The 18,527-nt window shown below is 39.5% G+C and overlaps 1 protein-coding gene across 2 annotated transcripts in view; it reads left to right on the forward strand.

Moving 5' to 3' along the window:
- tp53i11b (tumor protein p53 inducible protein 11b) overlaps positions 1-18,074 on the forward strand; it is a 44,797-nt gene extending 26,723 nt beyond the window's left edge. Inside the window, exons 3-9 of one of the 2 annotated variants that reach the window (XR_006106317.1) lie at positions 2,477-2,616; positions 9,894-9,952; positions 10,124-10,172; positions 11,050-11,146; positions 14,126-14,227; positions 15,487-17,476; positions 17,564-18,074. Coding sequence is in view for 1 of the 2 variants with exons in the window: in XM_042496307.1 (XP_042352241.1) it covers positions 2,488-2,616; positions 9,894-9,952; positions 10,124-10,172; positions 11,050-11,146; positions 14,126-14,227; positions 15,487-15,620 (570 nt within the window). In the remaining variant the exon portion in view is untranslated. Of the gene's footprint in view, positions 1-2,476; positions 2,617-9,893; positions 9,953-10,123; positions 10,173-11,049; positions 11,147-14,125; positions 14,228-15,486 lie in introns of both variants that reach the window. The other variant, XM_042496307.1, reaches the window with a different exon arrangement.
- Positions 18,075-18,527: the final 453 nt, after the last annotated feature.

Genomic DNA, 18,527 nt, shown 5'->3' on the forward strand with positions numbered 1-18,527 from the left:
GGGCTGTATTAATTAACCCTGAAAAGTCTAAGTTATTAATACTTGAAGACCATTTGTACTAAAACAGGTGGAACCAATGACAGTTCAAAAAGTGTAGCAAACTATAAACAGTACTTTTTTAAAAAAAACAAAAAAAAAACCAAAACACTTTTCTTATTACATGAAAAACAAACAAAGCTGTCTGGCTGTGCAGCAGTTTAGCTTTGGTCTGTTATAATCACAGCAGTATTTAAGGATAAAAATAAGTCATGCTGAGAGCTTAAGCTAGAAAATGTGCCAAAAGTAAGACAGTAGATTGTTGGAATAAGGCCAGTGATTATTTATTAGGGCTGCACACTGATATGAGAAAAATACACAGATAAGCCAGAATATTAAAACCACAGACAGATGAAGTAAATAACTTTGATCATGTTTTCAAAAGTGTTCTGCTGAAAATCCTTCAAATTCCAGATCCCAATCTGTCGAGCATCTGTGAGATGTGCCAGTACCCCACCTCATAACCCACAGGACTTAAAGGATCTGCCACCATTGCCCTCTGTGACAAGGTGCATTGTCATGCTGCAGCCTACAGAGGAACGAAAGGAGTAGTTGCCAAGATAAGAACTGGGCATAATGAGGACATTCAAGGCCAGAGCAACTTTTGGCATTAGGCTGCGAAAAGCTACATCTTGCTGTATGAGGCTAATGGGGAGATTCAAGGCCAGAAGTATCTGTTTGGTATGAGGCCTTAAGTAGCTCCATCTCATTGTATGTGAGCAACAGGAGAGGTGAAAAGTTTAACAGCACACACACAGCAGAGGTGAAAAGTTTAACGACACATACACACCCTTTTAAAGTGGCTGAATATGATTTTTACATAAGTAAATAGAATCTTGATTTTGTGTTTATCTACTGAGTGGTCTATTATGCTGTAGTTTGTAATCTATGCGTGAAACAAAGTAAACATTTAACCAGTTTGTAACCTGTGTATGGTGATTTTTTTAAAAATATAGTGCTGACGCTCTCGAAAATAATGGTGGTATGTGAAAGCTGGGGTTGAGGTGTGGAGTGTACAGAGAGCCCTGCTGGACTGCCGGACACCATTAGAGTCAAAGCCAAAAGATGAGAGCATAAGAAAGGTGGGGACTCTTGGGAAGGAGGAGAGACCCCAGCAGTCCCCAAAAGAAAGAGTATAAAAGTGACTGTATCAAAAGTATTATTTAGTCTTATCCCGGGATTGACTGGAGTTTGTTGTCCTGTCAAAGACTGCAATAAACCCTTTTTGGATCTGATTTTGCTCCTCTTCAGTGTTCATTGACTGACACATCTGTACCAACCTGAAGAAAGCTTGCAAGAACTAGATAAATTAGTTTCAAGTTAAAGTTAATTATAGAGAGATCATCAGAGGTGTCAACTTTTTACCACAACAGTACTTGTCCTTAAACAGTGTTTTGGTTGGTGGAGTGTGTCAGGTGGCATCCACTTGAATGTTGGGACTAAAGGTTTCCCAGCAGAACATTGCATTGAAACAAGATGATCAAAGTTATTCACTTATATAAACACAATAACCTAATAAACAGATTCCAAAGTGTGCTCATTTCAGCCTTTCTGCTGCTTTCAGTTTACTGCTAAAATACAACAAATGCCTCATTGAATTGAAAAATTAAAAGGAAATTATTTCCAGCCTTCTTTTATTGAACATATTGAACTGAACACAGAAGATACCCCCCAAAAAATTAAAGGTAGTTCCATTTTAAAGTGCAGTTTTCTACTAACACTCTCTTTGAACTAACTCAAAAAATCCCCCGATGCAATATCTGTCATTCTCACATGATGTGTTTATTGCACAAGTTGTCATCACAATAAAAACCAGTATATATCATGCAGCCCCCAATATTCATTTCCAATGAGAAATAGATGTACCTGTAGCAATGATTAGGGCATAATCCTGTGTAGGCAATACAAACCTCTGTCCAATCTCTCACTTTCATTGGAACTTGTTCAACTTAATTTACACCTGTGTGTGTGTGTGTGTGTGTGTGTGTGTGCGTGCGCGTGTGCGTGAACAGCAGTAGCCTTTGTCAATATCAAATCCATTGGCTCTTTGAGCAGGCACCTGCATCTGTTAGTCTCCCAGCAGACCTAGCGGACATCTGGCTCTGCCTCCAATCTGACTTAAGAGGAAGGTTTTATGGGTTGCCAGACCCATGTTATGTAATTGTGTTGCATAAGTGAAGTCCTCAAAGGGATTATTGGTAGATTGGTAGATGCTTCTTCCTGCCTGTGCTGTAGAGAGGTGTCCTCTTCAGAGCAAGGGGTAATAACAGAGAAGAAGCTCCATTGATGCAATGGTGTTTCTTATATAATTTCCTTTTTGCCCATCTTCTCTCCTGGTCTTTCTCTATTTCATTTCCTCCGCCAATACTCCAGTACCACCACACAGACACTGCTCGCCTTCCAAACTAACTGTGTACCTCTTGTTCCGCTTCTTTGTCAGGTGTGTGCACCATGGCATCTAAACCACACCCTCCTCTGATGAAGAAGCACAGTCAGACAGACTTGATAAGTCGTCTGAAGAGCCGGAAGATCCTTGGAGTCGGTGGCGAGGATGATGATGGCGAAGTACATCGCTCAAAGGTCAGATTGAGTCACGCAATATATTTATTTATTTTTTATTCTATATAGTCAGTGATGCAGACAACAAAGGGAAATAGTCAGTGCATTTGCACGACAAACAACATAGTTAAAAATGTGAGCGCGTGTTCATCAGTCGAATGGATAATATTGCAGCAATGCAAAAATGGCATTCAACCCTTAAATGCATTCATTAACACTGAGAAGAGCTATGGATTCCTTTTAAAAGCCACAATGGCCTGCTAATTGGCTCATCACTCTCATTGTGTCCCGTTGTGTGCATTTGCTCCTCACGCTTCAATGAATCTAGATCACGTAATCCCATGAGCTCTCGCCGCTCCACTGAGATGTGACCGGCTCCCATGAGAGACTCCCTGCCTTTTGCATCTCATGCATTATATCCCCGCCTCATGTATGCACACACTGATATAGACTGTGCACAGTGATGTGTATACCAAAACACAACAGCACACATGGTTCATGCCAGGAGACGCCTCTGTATATCAATGCACGCTGAGCTTCACAGTTGCAGACAGACAATAATGTCTTGTTTTGTTTCAGTGGGCTCAGATATCAAGATCCTAATTATTATTTTTTATCAGATTTCATTAAAATGAGCATAGTCAGAGCTGACTGTTCCCTACTGAAATATTGATCGAGCAAGTGGGAGAAGGGAACAGAAGGAAGCAGGCATACGGTGGTGGCTGATAGCTTGTGATGAGATGTCGCCCCCCCTTTCTCAGCCCTTCTGAGTGTTTGTTTTCTCTCCCAATGTTTTAGCGAGGAGCCTAACCCAGACATCTGCCCCTCAGATCCTTTTCACAGAGCGCTATGATAGGGCAAGAGAAACACTTAATACCTTAACATCCATGCCAACAAAGCTTATTTTAGCTGAAAAAGATTAATGAGGACAGATACTAATAATTGAGTGGTGATTCAGCAACAGTCAAGGCAAAGTACAGTAACACAGTACTTTGACTAATGTGGTCTATTGTGCTACGTGCTGTTTGAGTAGTAGGTTTCCCTATTTAAATGTGGCATTGACCTTAAGTTAGAAATTAAATTGTTGCTCTTACAATGAACTGCATTGTGCTGATACTCTTTTTTTATTCTAGTTATCCTTGCCACAAGTGTTTGTGGTAAAGAAACCCATGGGATCGAACAGTTAGCTGCGTAGAGTTGGTTCAGAGGGGAAACATTTGACTTTATCTTTATCCCAGTGGTCCCTGTAAACAAAGGAAGGAAGTGCTCCTGTAGTCCACTGACTGTCCCTTCCTGCCTCTTTTACTGCTTACAGATAAGAAAAATTGTTCCTTTTACTTCAACTTCAGTGAGAGAGAGGCTTTGGATTTCTGCTGATATATGTAGTGACGTTGCTAGCTACGCATCCTGCGTCTCTGACACATCAAAATCTGGAAGGACACAGTAAACTCTCTATCAACATGTCCAGGACATACACCCTATTTTTTATCCCTGATAATGCTGCATTGTGAGCAAACATTCAATGTTAGAATTATAAATGAACAAAGGAAACCTTACTGTCAAAATAATCAGAATAATTCACCGCTGGTCTCAACTGTCTATCTTGCACAGATGATCCCATGTTCATAGTCTCAATCATGTCAAGAGAGCCTTAATTAGAGCTTAGATTGGGCCCATAAAATCAGGTCTGACCCTATATGAACCCGTACAGTTTCTGTCCAAGCCCGACCCACAGCAGTAGTTGTGGGCCCACACCGCTTTAAAAACCTGAATTTGTACTGTAAATATAGACCTATAGTATATTAGATTTAAATATATTAGAAAATAGATATTTTTAATATTAAAATGTGTATATAATCTAAGGGCTGGCATGTTTCCTCACACCACTTCTTCTCTTCTTTCTGTTATTCTGTCATCTCATGCATGACAGGTTCAGCAAAGCAGGCAGCTGCCCTCGGTGCGTCTTGTATGCATGGCCATGCAGCACATAGATTATGATCCCAGCTCTCCACTGCATGTTATTTATATCTTACATCAACTGCAGGGGAGGGGGAAGCAGAAACTGCCAACCAATTGGCCTTGCAGTCCCCCTATTTCTTTCCCTGGTTTTCCTTCCCTTTCTCGCCTACACTCTCTCTCTCTCTCTCTCTCTCTCTCTCTCTCTCTCTCTCTCTCTTTCTCTCTCCCTCCCCTGGTTCTCCATGTTTTGTCGCTTTCCCTCTCTCTCCACCCTCTTTCTCTCTCTTTCCGTCTTGATTCAGTCCATTAAAACTCCTGCTAAAGTACCATGTAAGCACGAGATCATTCACAACAGTTCCATAAAAAAATGAATAAACGTTAATTTGGGGAGAATCCCACCCAATTCAAGCCTGAGGGAATAGGGAGAAATTATAACCAGGTGGGTCGGACTGGGCCCATTCGGGTTCGTGCAGAAAATCAAAGCCCTAGACTAAATGCTTTTCCTGCAACTAGAGCAGTGCTCATGACAGATTTCACAGATTTCAATCATTGCTGAAAACATGATATTGATAAATCAGTTCTCTGATCGATGCTGTGCTCATTTATGTTGATGATGACCCAATCATGCTTTACAATCCAGGGGATGCAATGTGTTGAAATAATATTTTTGCTATAAACAGCCATTTTCTTACCGTGCATCTTGCCCAAAACGAGATCCCCTTTTGCTCATAGTCTCAATGATTGAACGGAAAACATAAAACCTAAACCTAAGAGAGAGTAAGCACATTTCTCAAAATGTTTAAACATTAACTTCATACAGTAGCATATTTAAATTTTGGTGATTAAATAAAGTGTTATACTTACATTCTGAAAAAATATTCAAGCATTATCACACAAGAGGGAGTGCTGTTGTACTGAATATCAGCATGGCTGTGATTCTGTCGTAGGCATGAGGCCGCAGATCACGATCTCGAATGTGATGTTGCTTTTATATAACAGTTTTACAATAGTTTAAAGTGGAAATATGGTCAAATTTATGGTGGAACCTTTGTTACGACAACCGGTAATGTGGGCTAACGGTTAAAGTACATAACGCTTTAAAACATGTTGAAAAATGTATATCGAAATATAAATAAAGCTTTTCTTAAAAAGTATATATATATGTTGATATTCTGATTTGGTGAAATGAGTGGGAGACTAGAACTGGAAGCATTTGTGTTATGTTTTTAAATAAAGCTGCTTCATAATATTTGGGATTTTTTTTGTTTTATTTTCAGATTCATCGTCAACATGCATGAATATTAATATAATTCATAATTCAACAATTTTAACCATATGACATGATATTAACACTTCAGTTGTCAAAAAACATAATTTCCCTGCGACCCACTCACTCCATGAACAAACCTATCAACATCACTGCATATATGAGTGGAACTGTGCCAGGAAATCTTGCCCTTCTTGGTGTCGCTGTCCGTTTCTTTAACCAACTGTAACACTTCTTAACTGCTTAGGTTATGACGCACCAATCAAGCTTGAGCCCAGGCCTTCACAGATAAGACAAATCATAATGGTTTGTGTATATTTTGTATCCCAGAGCATTACCAGACATCTGAAAGACATCTGAAATAGTGATTATTATCTTCTTAATGTGGCTGCACCAAGTGACAACATCCATCAAATAAGACACAGTTTTTTAGTCTGGTGAATAAGAGATTCTACTTCCTCTACTGCTTCTGAATATTTTTCATGCTCTCTGGTGACAAGTCACCCTTTGTTTACTGAGCTGACTAAGTGACTGATGACAAGGCCAGGCCATACTAGCTGTGATAAAGCATTTCTCCACAAACAGCATTGTGTATTTCTTCCTTTTCCTGTTTCTCGGTCTCGCTCTCTCTCTCTCCCCTTAACTCCTTTCCGCTCTCTTCCAGCCCAAGCCAACCCTGTGCCATCAGTTGACGCTCATTTCCCTTTGAGTATTTCTCATGCCAGTCATGAATATTTATGTGTTCCTGTCAAAAACAGCCCACTGAAACCATGGCACAGGAAGGATGTGCACCTGGTCACATGATCACAGCTGGATCAGAGCCAGTGGATTCATGTTCAGGCGCTTCAGCCTGCAGTGCAGTCTTAAACTCTTTATCTCTATAGTTTTAGGAGTTTAACTTCAGGGCTGTTTTTATCTGAATGGCTCTGCAATGATATAAAAACAGCTGCAGCCACTGGCAAGAGGAAACGTTTAAGAAACTAAAAATTAAAAAAAATTAAGAAACAGAGATTTCTTTTTTTCTCCATCTCAATTACAATCTCATACTTTCCTCTCTTCTATTTTTGCCATCATAAAATGCTAGTTCTATGAAGCTACTAAAGAGACCATTTGTATAAGTCTGTCTGTACAAAACAATAACATGATCAGTCATATTTGTGTTACAAGTAACATATGCACATTTTAGGAGTCTCATTTTATTTCAGACCTTCATCTCTAACATTAATGAGGATATTTCTCATGGCAAGATTTAATGGATTGTCTGCTGTTCAAGGAATACAGTTGTTTTGTTTTTTCCAGATGCAGTGCTCAGTAACATTTATAATACATGATGGGGGATGATAGAAGGAAAAAACCCTTGAAAACCCTTGATTAATCTTTCCAGTATATGTCATGAACGCTTTTGTTTCATTCACTTTGACATTTCACAGGGGCATCAAGCGGAAAACTACTTTCCAATTGATAGTGAGTTCCCTCTAAACACTGCTAGCCAGAAAATAATTAATCTTCTCTGCTTTAGTGGTTTTCATGGTTCAGTGTATTTTAAGTTTCGATGATGCCCTGTCTCACTGCAACCCAGCAGTTTTTGAGGGAAGAGATGTTTTTAATGATGAAGGAATTCATTGATGTTTGTGTTAAGTGATAAGACCTGAAGGCTTTGGATGAAGGACTTCAGATTCACAGACAAACAACAGTTATAATTTCTCTGTGGGTTTACTGTCTGTTCAGGCAGAAAACTGTGTTTATTTTTTCTCTTGCCCTGTCTGTGATTTATCCGAGGCATTTGTTTACCTCCATGTCCTTACATATTTTCTGTTTAAAAAAAAAAAATCTGAATTTATCTGCAATATTTCAGAGCTGATATCTTGACATTTTCCCATGAATTTAAGTATATAATACATAGATACATATAGATTGTCGCTTTCCTTTTTAGATGATTTACTGCAGCAATGCAGTATACACATTGTTTATTGCATGCAGCCTTAGCACAAGGATTTTTCGCTGTTTCTAGAGTTCGTGCTCATTTGCATTCAGTGTGCGATTCTCCTCATTATCAGTTAATCTACAGGTTGCTTTCCCACCAGTCTTTGCAATTTGTTTAGTCTACATAATGTCTATCATCATTTCCCGGAGACCAAAGACATGTCTTCGAATTGTATGTTTTGACAGACCAACAGTCTGAAATGCAAAAATATTCCATCAAAATTTTAGAAGCTGGAGCCAACAAGTGTTTGTCATTGAATGTAAAAGACTTGAATTATTAAGTTAATATCAGATGTATCATCAATACATTTTCTCCGTATATATTTAATTTGATTGAATTGACTTCAGTCAGATAACTCCCATTTGAGATGTTTATTACCACAGCAGAACATAGTTTGGTTCTAGACTCCAACCTCTTCACTCCCCCAGATATGTTTACATATTCCCCACTGCCAGAAGGAGTGCTGGGAGATTTTTGCAACTTGAAGTATTTCAGGGCAGGGAGATCCAGGCATTGGTTAGATCGAGAGAAGGTTACCATAGTTCATTTACACATGCTACCCACATTGTTATGATACGAAGCTGATTGGAAATCAGCAAAGCATCCCTTAGAATAGACCGTCAAATAGGTAGCTTGTGTTTTGTGGATGATAAGAAGTGTAAGGTTTGTCACATATGCATGAATCAGTGCAGCTCGAGTTGATTGCCTAAAGCTTGCAGCCATCTTTCCATTTATTGTTTCATCAGCACATCCTATTGGCCCTGAGACAGCAGCACATTAGTATAAATAGCTCACCCACAAAATCATCATTTGTACATCAATTATTCACCCCAGGTTACCATGAATTTGTGAAAACTACTTAGTTTTCCTTGCATGCCTCCACAGTGAACAAAAAATCCAATGAAAGAGAAAATTATTGATGAATTTTTGTCATAGGGGGCCGAATTTAACAAAAGCAAAACTATATTAAAACATAACTTTCAGTTTTGTGCACAGATGAAAAGCGCCTGTGCAAGCGTGTTTGTATGAACTATGCTCATTGGAATGCACAAGCAGAATTGAAATACTTGTTTGCTAAACTAGGTGCACCACCTGTATGTGGAAGCACACGACCAAAAACACGACTAAATAAATGAGACACTGATTGAACTGCACGGGTTGCGGGACAATTTGTAAATGGATATTTTGATATGGTGTTGCTTGTTAAATGCAGCCCCCATGACTTCAATTCAGTCTCAGTGTTTGTATTCTTATTCACGAAAGCATGTGAAAAGAAAGTCTTCTGCACAAATTCAAAATAACACAGGGTGCATTATTGATATTCAAATCAGCATTTGTAGGTGAAGTGTTCCTTTAAGATGCAGGTATCATCAGACTAAAGAGAAATGTAGCCACTGAGTCTGATGGAGCACAGTTTAAAAAACAAGTTGCCAGATAATTGTCTTCTAGCATCTGATAAGAGATGTTTATCTTAACAGATATTGCTAAGGAAACACTTGTGTGTGCCTTCTCAATACTGCTGTCTGATGAACTTCATTCTGAATGACATTTCATGAAATATTAACTGTTTTTCTTTTCAACAGGACTTAACAATTGCTTTCAATTTGTCAAAATATTCTCCCACTAACTGCTTCAGGCTCTCAGGATTATATATTGCATGGTACTCATGTTGCTAGGATTAAGTTAATTTATAGCAATGAAAAAAAGGCATAGACTTGGTGGTTGGTTAATCATCCAGAATTCACTTGCAAGATGTTGTTATGACATACCCTCTTAATCTGCAGGGGGTGATTAAGGAGGTGAAAACATTCACAGCTTCTAATTAACATCTTATTGAGTCTTTCATGACGCTCAGTCTCTCTCCTTTTCTCCCTACCGCTTTGTTTAATGTGTTTCTTTGCAGTAGCTTGCTGCAGATGTGCTGGCAACATGAAATGCAGGTGCATGGAGAGCACTTTATTCTCTGTCATGTGGTACTTTGTTTAGGGATGTCATAATATATATCTGTTAAGGTGACATGATTGCTTTTACATTTCCTTTCTCATCGCTCATTTCCTTTTTCTTTTGTCTTGCCTTGTTTGTTAACAGATCAGTCAGATGCTCGGAAATGAGATGAAGTTCGCAGTACGAGAGCCCATTGGGCTGAGGTGAGATTTCAACTGCTCAGACCAGCTCACAGTTATACAACAGATTGTGGAAAGTCATCTCTGTGTCACTTCCACTATACCGCACATCTTGTAAACTCTGAGAAAACAAATGCACAATCAGTAGTGTTTACAGGAAGTATACAGTACTTAGTGTAATGCCTCTCCTCCTAGGGTGTGGATACTCATCTCTGCAGTGGGTTTCACAGTTATGGCCTTGATGGTAAGTGTTGCTTACAGTCATCATCAAAGTAAAGAGGATATAAAGAGGATGTTTCACACTCATTTTTCAATTTTAATAGAGGGCCCTAGGGATGAGGTTTTTCTGTAGGCGGACCCAGAAGTTTGACCCTGGTTCCCTCGTCAAAAAGCCTTTGGGATTTTTACATTGGATTTTGGATTATTGCAGAAAATAAGTTCTGTGGCAAACCAACTTTCATAATACTTGAACATTTTATTCTACAAGATAATTTTTTACAAATGAACACCATTTTTAGGATTTTAAAAGCCTAAATGCAGTTGCCAGAAGTAAAAAGGTAACTTTAGGCTGTAAACAAACTACCCCATGGTTGCGTAGGGTAGTTTGCCTCACCTACCACAGTGCATGGCATAGCGTGGCATGGCATGGAAGTAACTTAAGGTTGTGTTAAACACAGACCTTATTTCAAGCAGCTAACCAAAAACCCATTTAAAAAAAAAAACACTGACTTTGAGACGAGGGCACTAGTGGTGCTGAAATGCAAACATTTCCTGGGTTTTAGGAATCATTCAATACGTTCTCTATAGTCTACTAGTATATAAGACAGTTAAGTAGAGAAAGAAATCATTTTCATAATAGAAAAAATAAAACTCTGCAAGCTCAGCAGTGAGTGAGTGTAGATTCTTTCCCAGCTTATCACTGAGGGGCATCTGGAGAATCAGCTCAATTTGTGTCAACTGTAGAAGCTAAATGCTCAATATCCACAGTGTTCAGGGCATACGCAGTGTTTCTTACTCACTAACAGGAAGACCTTGTCATTGCTGCTGCATTTTCGGAGGACAGAGTGCTGTTGTGTTGACGAAATGACAGAGTTGTGTTGTGCTTTTGTTTTCCCACACAGGCCCTGCTGTTTCCCAACCAGCTATATGAGGTCGTTTTTGAGGAAGAGCTCTCCACGACCAGTATCTCCATTCGCCTTTATGGAGGAGCACTGCTTAGTAAGTCTTGTTTCCCTCTTATTCATGCTTCTTCATACGTAGCTGCAGTACAGTGAATGTACTGCAACATGTGGGAGTTCATTCAGCAGCATTTTTGTATTGATTTATTTATGTACATGCACAGTAATGTACACTGCTCAAATGCACGTGGTCCCCTCTGTTAATGCCTTCTGTTGCATTCATTACAGATCACACACGCACATTCAGATGACGAACAAAAAGCTCTGTTCTTGCTGCAAAATCGTCCCTTTAGGCTACATAATTTGATTCAGCTCTGTGTATCTACAGTTCACTATGAGGACTTGACAGCAGTACAGAGACTAATTCTCCAAAATTCTCACAGCAAAAGCTCCAATCTCTGTTTCTATGGCGCCATATATCAGATCTAAATCCAGCAGGAACACAATGAGGGATGGCACTACAGTGTATTTACTGTATGTGTGTGTGCTGGTTGGAGGCAATGTATTACTCTATATTCAAATTTTGCAGCTCTCTCACTCAGTCACGCATTAAATTGAGTTTTTTTTTGTTGCTCTTCTGTGACACATCACAGGAGACAATCAGAGCTCATAAATATGCCAGGTAATTATGGCATTTGCGATTATATTAATGGCCTTCTGAAACATGTCGATGAGTCAGTCACTCAGTAGGTGATTAAAGGTTTTGTGAAAGGCACAATGTGACTGTGACAGAGAGGCAGGTGACACACAGGTTGCTCCTCAATGGGAAAGGAAGCATGGGAATAAAGGGTGAGAGCAAAGGCTTGCAGGTATTCATCTCAATGTCACTTTAAGCTAAATCAGGCCATAATATATGTCTATACAAGGTCCTGATGCTGACGCTCTGACATAAGAGTGCAACATATTTCATCCGTGTAATGTGTTCCCTCCTACTTAGTCTCTTGTTGCCAAACCTATCTCCACAACACTGTATGTGTCAGCTAGAGAAATGTCTGAAGCACACATTATCATTGTGCTGTAGGGGGAAAACACTCTGGGTTGTTTGTATTTTTTAAAAACCAAATGCAATTATATCAGGCGGCACTAAGCCCAGGATGCAGCGACAGTGCACTTGCAAAATTGAGTTTGGTCTTGTTTTGGTTGGAATATATGCACAAAGAGAGGTGAGCACTGTCATAAACATGGCTAATTCTTTGCTAAAATGTAAAAAAAAAAAAAAACAGTAACAAAGGTATGTCGACAGCGATTCAGCATTTACTGATAAAAAAGACATAGACATAATTTGATGATCAGTGCAGTGGAGTAAAGCCTGACTATACACAAGCTCTAAGGGAGCTGATTGGATCTGTTAAAACCACAGACAAGTTGCTAGCTGTATTTGGCTCTATACACTATAAAAACAATATCACAGGAGCTCATGTGAAATGCAATGAATCAGTACACTGGTGAAGTCAACGTTGCTGGCGTATCCCACTGACAGGGTAAAAAAATGACAAATCAACTCCAAATGCCCGTGTCAGAAAACTGATCAGCGTCAGACAAGAGGGTCCTCCAAGACAGCATCTGGGCTTTTACAAAGTGGAAAAAAAATCAAGGCAGACATGCCATAAACCTTCTTTGCATACGATCGCAATACATTGGTGTGCTACTATACTGACTATACTGCACAAATGCATTTGATTTAAATTGTTTACAGCTGCTTTAAGCTAACGTTTGGCTATAAACAAACTACAGTACGGTTGTGTTGCCATCACTACGAGGCTGTAAATCTGTTTGGCACGGCTTGACGAGATGATGTTTTGTAGTCTCAGTTAGTCACTTGTTAGCAACCACCTTTTTTAAGACACAAAAAGCTTCGGAGTTCGCAAGTGGGGTATTTACTGACATACTTTATGTTGTAGAACAAAACATGAAAGTCTTTTTAAGCTTGTGTTTACCACAGACCTTTTTCAGGTATTTAACCAAAAATCCATTCAAAAAATCCATTGACTCTGAGACAAGTAAACCAGGGAAATGCTAACTCATATCTGGGTTTAAGGACTCATTACTGGTGTTTTCTATTCATCAAAACATGCCATTTCAGTTTGAAAGGTTAATAGCTAGGATATTGTTGTTGTTTCCCATAGCAAAGGGGATTTTGACAATAGTTACATGCAAATAGGGGAGGGGGGGGGGGGGCATACCGGCCTAAATCGCCGGCAGGTTCATAGCCACACTCTACATCCAGTGAGTCAGACTACATCCTCCTTCCTCACAAGACATTTGTTGGAACACTTGAAAAAATGCATACTGAGCTCTTATCTTGTACTCACATCTTGATAAATCAGTGTAACATCTGAACAAATCAAAAATAACCCTCTGGATGATTATTGCATTTCCTGAGGAGAGATAAAACATTAAACATATGGCACTGCGGAGGACGATATGAAAGGACCGGCTCTACAATCTCATAAAGCCAGCAAAAGAGGGGCTTCTGTATTCTAAATGTCAGCGGGGCTGTGGGGATTAGCAAAGAAACAGGTTGACGTCTAACAAGACAAGGAGCAGTAAAGGGGGCGAAGGATGGGGTCTCATCTGCCACACAGATGGAACCTGGCAGGGAGAGGATACAGTCCATCAAGCCCTCCTACCTTTCTGCCCACCCGTGCTCGCTTCCATCGCTTCACTTGTTTGTGTGTGTATGTGCGGGTATGTGGGTGGGTGGGTGGTTGGGAGTGAAATATAGGAAAATAAACTGGAAGAATGGCAGGGAATGAAATGATTGAGCACAGGCTTTTATCAGAATCAATGAGTCACAGCATTCAACGGAATCAATAGGCCAATTATCATCATGTGCACATTGCATCGCAGATTACAGTTCGAGCGCAGCTGAAAAGTAAAGCGTTCTCATAGAAGTTTAGTTAGTGGACTCGCTCTTGGACGAGTTGGAGTCCATATTTCTAACCTGCCTCTTTTTTGCTGTTTTCATTCCCAATTGCCTCTGAACTTGTATATTCCCTCTTATCACATCATTTTCCAGGTCTGTCGCTCATCATGTGGAATGGTCTCTACACAGCAGAGAAGATCGTCATCCAGTGGACTCTGCTCAGTGAAGCCTGCTACTTTGCTGTCCAGTTTCTAGGTGATACACTTCTCCAAGACATTATTTCGCACTTGTATTTGTCTCCTATTGGGTTTTTGGGTTTCTCTTTGAATCACTTTCTCACTTTGAGAGTGGCAGTGTTGAGACAAACCTAGACAGAATTCGTTTGACCTTTGACTATTGTAATGTATATGTTGACACTGCCCTCTTGTGTTCAAAGTGAGGAGTCACAGCCTTGCATTACTTTTAAGGGCAAGTTTACATGTTAGTCTGTATTTAAAATACTCACATGCTCATATGTAGATTAACACAGTTTTAAGTCCCCAAAAATTTTCCTTGTGTCCATACTGGACCCAATACTGGACACCCACTCCTAAAGCAATTCAGTAGAAGTGATGGGGGACAAATTCCACAGTCCTGTTTCTGTGGGGGAAAAAAAATCTTAAGGTCAGCTGAAACTAATGTAAGGCTTTTAGTCAAGCTGGTTTATTCCAAAGTTACAGTGATATTGCACAAAAACCCTCTTTGTAATACTGACCCTCTGCCCTAGCTCTGCACGTTCAGGAAAACACAAAAAGTAAATTTTATATCAAGACTAACTTTGAATTACACCTGCTTGAGCTGTCTAAAGGCTGAATTATGTCTATGCCTTTGCTGTAACCTATGCAAATGTCTATACTGCTGTAAGCATTTACACTTGTGTCGCTCTGCAATTACACCTCCAAAATGCTAACAAGGTGTAATGTAATTGGAGGTGTGCTTTCTATAATCACTGTGTTGTGTTTCTGTGAGGGCTTTAAAGTTTCATTGACTGAAAACACACATAAAACATGCCTTAAACACAAGTGCAGAATTCAGCTCCCCACAAATACAACATGCTCACATTATTAGCATTAGCATATGACATTTCATACTTCATATATTAGCCTAGTGGCTAGCAGACTTTCCTTTATTCATTTGAAGCCAGGACAAGTCACACACAACACTTAAATATGACACTATTTTATGGGGATTTTATTGTGTTCACAATTTATTGTTTGTATATGTGAAATAGACTAGGGTAAAAGTAAAAAAATAAAATAAAAAAAATACACGATTTCAGTGACAGATAACATTTCCAGTCTACACGACTGATATGTGAGTATTGTTTTAAGACAGATTTGGAAAAAAATGTGAACTTCTCCTCCTGTTGGATCCACTTTCCAGAGGTTAATCATGTTTAAAAATATGTGGATAATGTGCCTTGTGTTTACAATACAAATCATATTTCAATACTAAATGTTGCTCTTTGATTTCAGTGACATCCATCACCTTAATGGAGATCGGCATCCTGCCCAATGCTGCCATGCTTCTGCTCCTCAGTCGCGTGCTCTTCCTGGTGGTCACCATGGCTTACTACTACCACCTGGGCCGTAAGCCGAAGAAGATCTGAGCTGACCGTGTGATATTTCCAGGGAGGGGACAGCAGAGCACAGATCACAAACAAGGGGTCAGAAGGTTTGGAATATGATTTGATTGGGGCATGGAGCATTACTTTTGCCAGTGGATGCCCCCTGCCCCTGTCCATGGGACCTAGCCTATTGTAACCCCCAGTATTCAACAGATGAGCACAGTCTCACATTCCAGACTCTACAACAAGAACGAGAAACCTCATAGTGAAGGTGAATTGCTCTTATGCCGGACTGTGAGGTCAAGCCCCTCTTGACACACATTCCTCCTTTGTGCAGTTCTGAGTACGGTTATAAGAGGAGCTAGCCGTTTGTAGTGCATTGTGTTCCTTGTGTCACATAGATTTAATTTGTACAGTACATATGACTGTGTTAATGTACAGCCACATGGTTTCTATATTCAGTATTTAGTGTTATCTAAAGTTGCATCTTGACACTGCTTTTTAATCCCACCAAAGGACCAAGAGTTGTTTCCTGTTTGATGCTGTCAATGTTGACTCACACTGTATGTACGCTAAAGTGAAGCCTCAATATCTGTGCTTTTGCATTCTTCTCTGACAGCGCTCCACTGAACACACCAAATGGAGAAACTGTTCTTAGTGCAAGATTCAGGTATAGTCAGATAAGCTAAATGCTGGATGATTGACAGTGAACCTTTTCTTATACTGCTGATGGCTTTCTTGGTCAGCACACTGGGGAAACTCCCAAAGGTCAGTTTTTACTCTCAGTCATGCCCATCCACCATGTCCAGATACCCAAAAAGAAATGCTGAATCTAAACATTTTTCAGGGACAAAGTGATTTTTTTTTTATTCCTCGAGGTGTCAGTCAAGAAGTTCTACCAAAGTGAATAGGAATAATTTTGTACGGAACTACTGAGATGAATACATGTAATGTCAAGAAATGAGAACTGCCTCATAGAAGAGCAGCAGCGTCTCCTTGTTGTGTGTATGTGCGCTGGTGGGCAGGACTTTAGCTGGAGTGATCTTATAGTAAAGCTGGCGTCACAAGCCGAGCATGTCGGTGTGCAAAGCCAACAAGCCTGAGCTGGTTCCTCTTTAGTGATGTAGCACAGTTTTTACATACACCTTACCTTAGCCTTAAAATTCACTTAACAGTCATTAACACTGCATCCGTCTTCTTGTACATATGTAAATAAAAGTATTTACTATTACGTGGTGTTCTTGTGAACCGAACAGGGAACTTGTTCAGTATTAGTTAAATGACTTTCAAAGATTGATCTTTCTCTCGGTGTGTCTTATTTTGTACCTATTTAATTGTGTTTTTGACGTCATGCATGCAATATAATCCACCAAAAGAAATAGAAGTGTGTAGCAAGCTGCCACCAACTAGAACGCAAAGTTGATAAAGATTTTAATGGCGGTGAATTGATGCATTAGTCGAATATAGCAAAGAAAAAAAGCCTTAAAAAGGAATTTTGACTTACAAGGCAGTTAAACTATATGTGCTTTAAAACAGATACAACACATAATAGTTCACCCAATCAAATACTTTTTCTACCTCCCAGTACTTTGCACGCCCTCAGGTACGCGACATCCTAACTCTGTTTTAGAGCTCTGCCAATAATATTATCATCAGATGATCTCTGCAACTCAAAAAAGCCAGTCAAGAAAAGATACTTTAAAAATAGCTGACTCATTTTTGTATGTTTATTTTGAGTCGAACAAGAAACTGCAGGTCTCTTCCAAAGGTGGTCCATCCATATTGTTACAAATGACCACGTTCAGTCCTGCCCTTGAAGGGAGTGGTCCTGAGGTCGGAGTGATTGTGGGTTTGCAGTTGAGAGTCCAGCACTGAAGGCAGATGTGCTTGTTACTTGGGTGAGTTTTCAGTTCAGATAGAGAAAACATGAAACATGGGTGAGGTCTACCGTACTCCTGAAAAGTTGTAATTATCCTTTTTTCCAGTGTTTAATTAGATGCAGCTCTCCCGAGTGACATTGTGTGCCCCAACCTACTGCTCCGTCCTGACTAGCGTGGTAATTATGGAGTTCAAGAAAAACGTCGCTCCATTTCCGTCGATACTTCAGGCCTCAAATCATCAGCCCTGTGACTTGTTCAAAGGCCTGTGCAGCAGGTTATTTTAGGAGAGATTCGGGGGGACGGGCAGAAGAAGGCAGGCAAAGAAACAGCTCTTTCATCCTCCTGGTTCTCTGACGTAAATTAGTCCAAAAATGACATTAGTAAGATATGTCCTTGACATTTTAGAGGAATGGTAAATTGAGCTATTCATTCCCTCGGATGTAGATCTAACATATATTGTACTGTTGTGAATAGCATACCAGGTCGAACAGTTTCAAGTTGTAGCATTGTGTTTTTATGTATATATGTGCTATATTGTACCTCAAAAATGAATTGTTGTGGATTTCCACTATTTAGTTTGAAATAAAGGACACTACTGTTTATTTTGAAGACTTCAGAAGTGATATAATCATCTTTATTCCTCATCCATTGTGATGGAAATATGTATTGTTATGACAAGCTATTATTTTCATTATCTATTATGAAATCCCTGAAGTTCAATGTTTCGTAAATTCGCTTCTTTTTTCCGAACAGCAGTCTAAAACTCAAAGATATTGAGTTTAATGTCGCTATATTATAAAAGAAAGAAACAAGTCCTCACATTTGAGAAGCTGGGAGCTGGTATTCTTTGACATTTTTTCTTGAAAATTGACCAAAATTATTCACTGATCATTAAAATAAATACCAAACAGTCCTCTCTTGATCAACTAATAAATTGATAAACCGTTTTAGCTTAAATGCTACATACAGCGGGCTACAACTTCAAATTTGATTAAAGCTGTGCATACTTCAATAAATGCAGCCTAACATGTCATTCATCATTAAAATATGGAAAAGTGGAACGGTTGGA

The sequence above is a fragment of the Plectropomus leopardus genome, chromosome 11 (genome assembly GCF_008729295.1).
Source record: "Plectropomus leopardus isolate mb chromosome 11, YSFRI_Pleo_2.0, whole genome shotgun sequence".
Classification (NCBI taxonomy): domain Eukaryota; kingdom Metazoa; phylum Chordata; class Actinopteri; order Perciformes; family Serranidae; genus Plectropomus; species Plectropomus leopardus.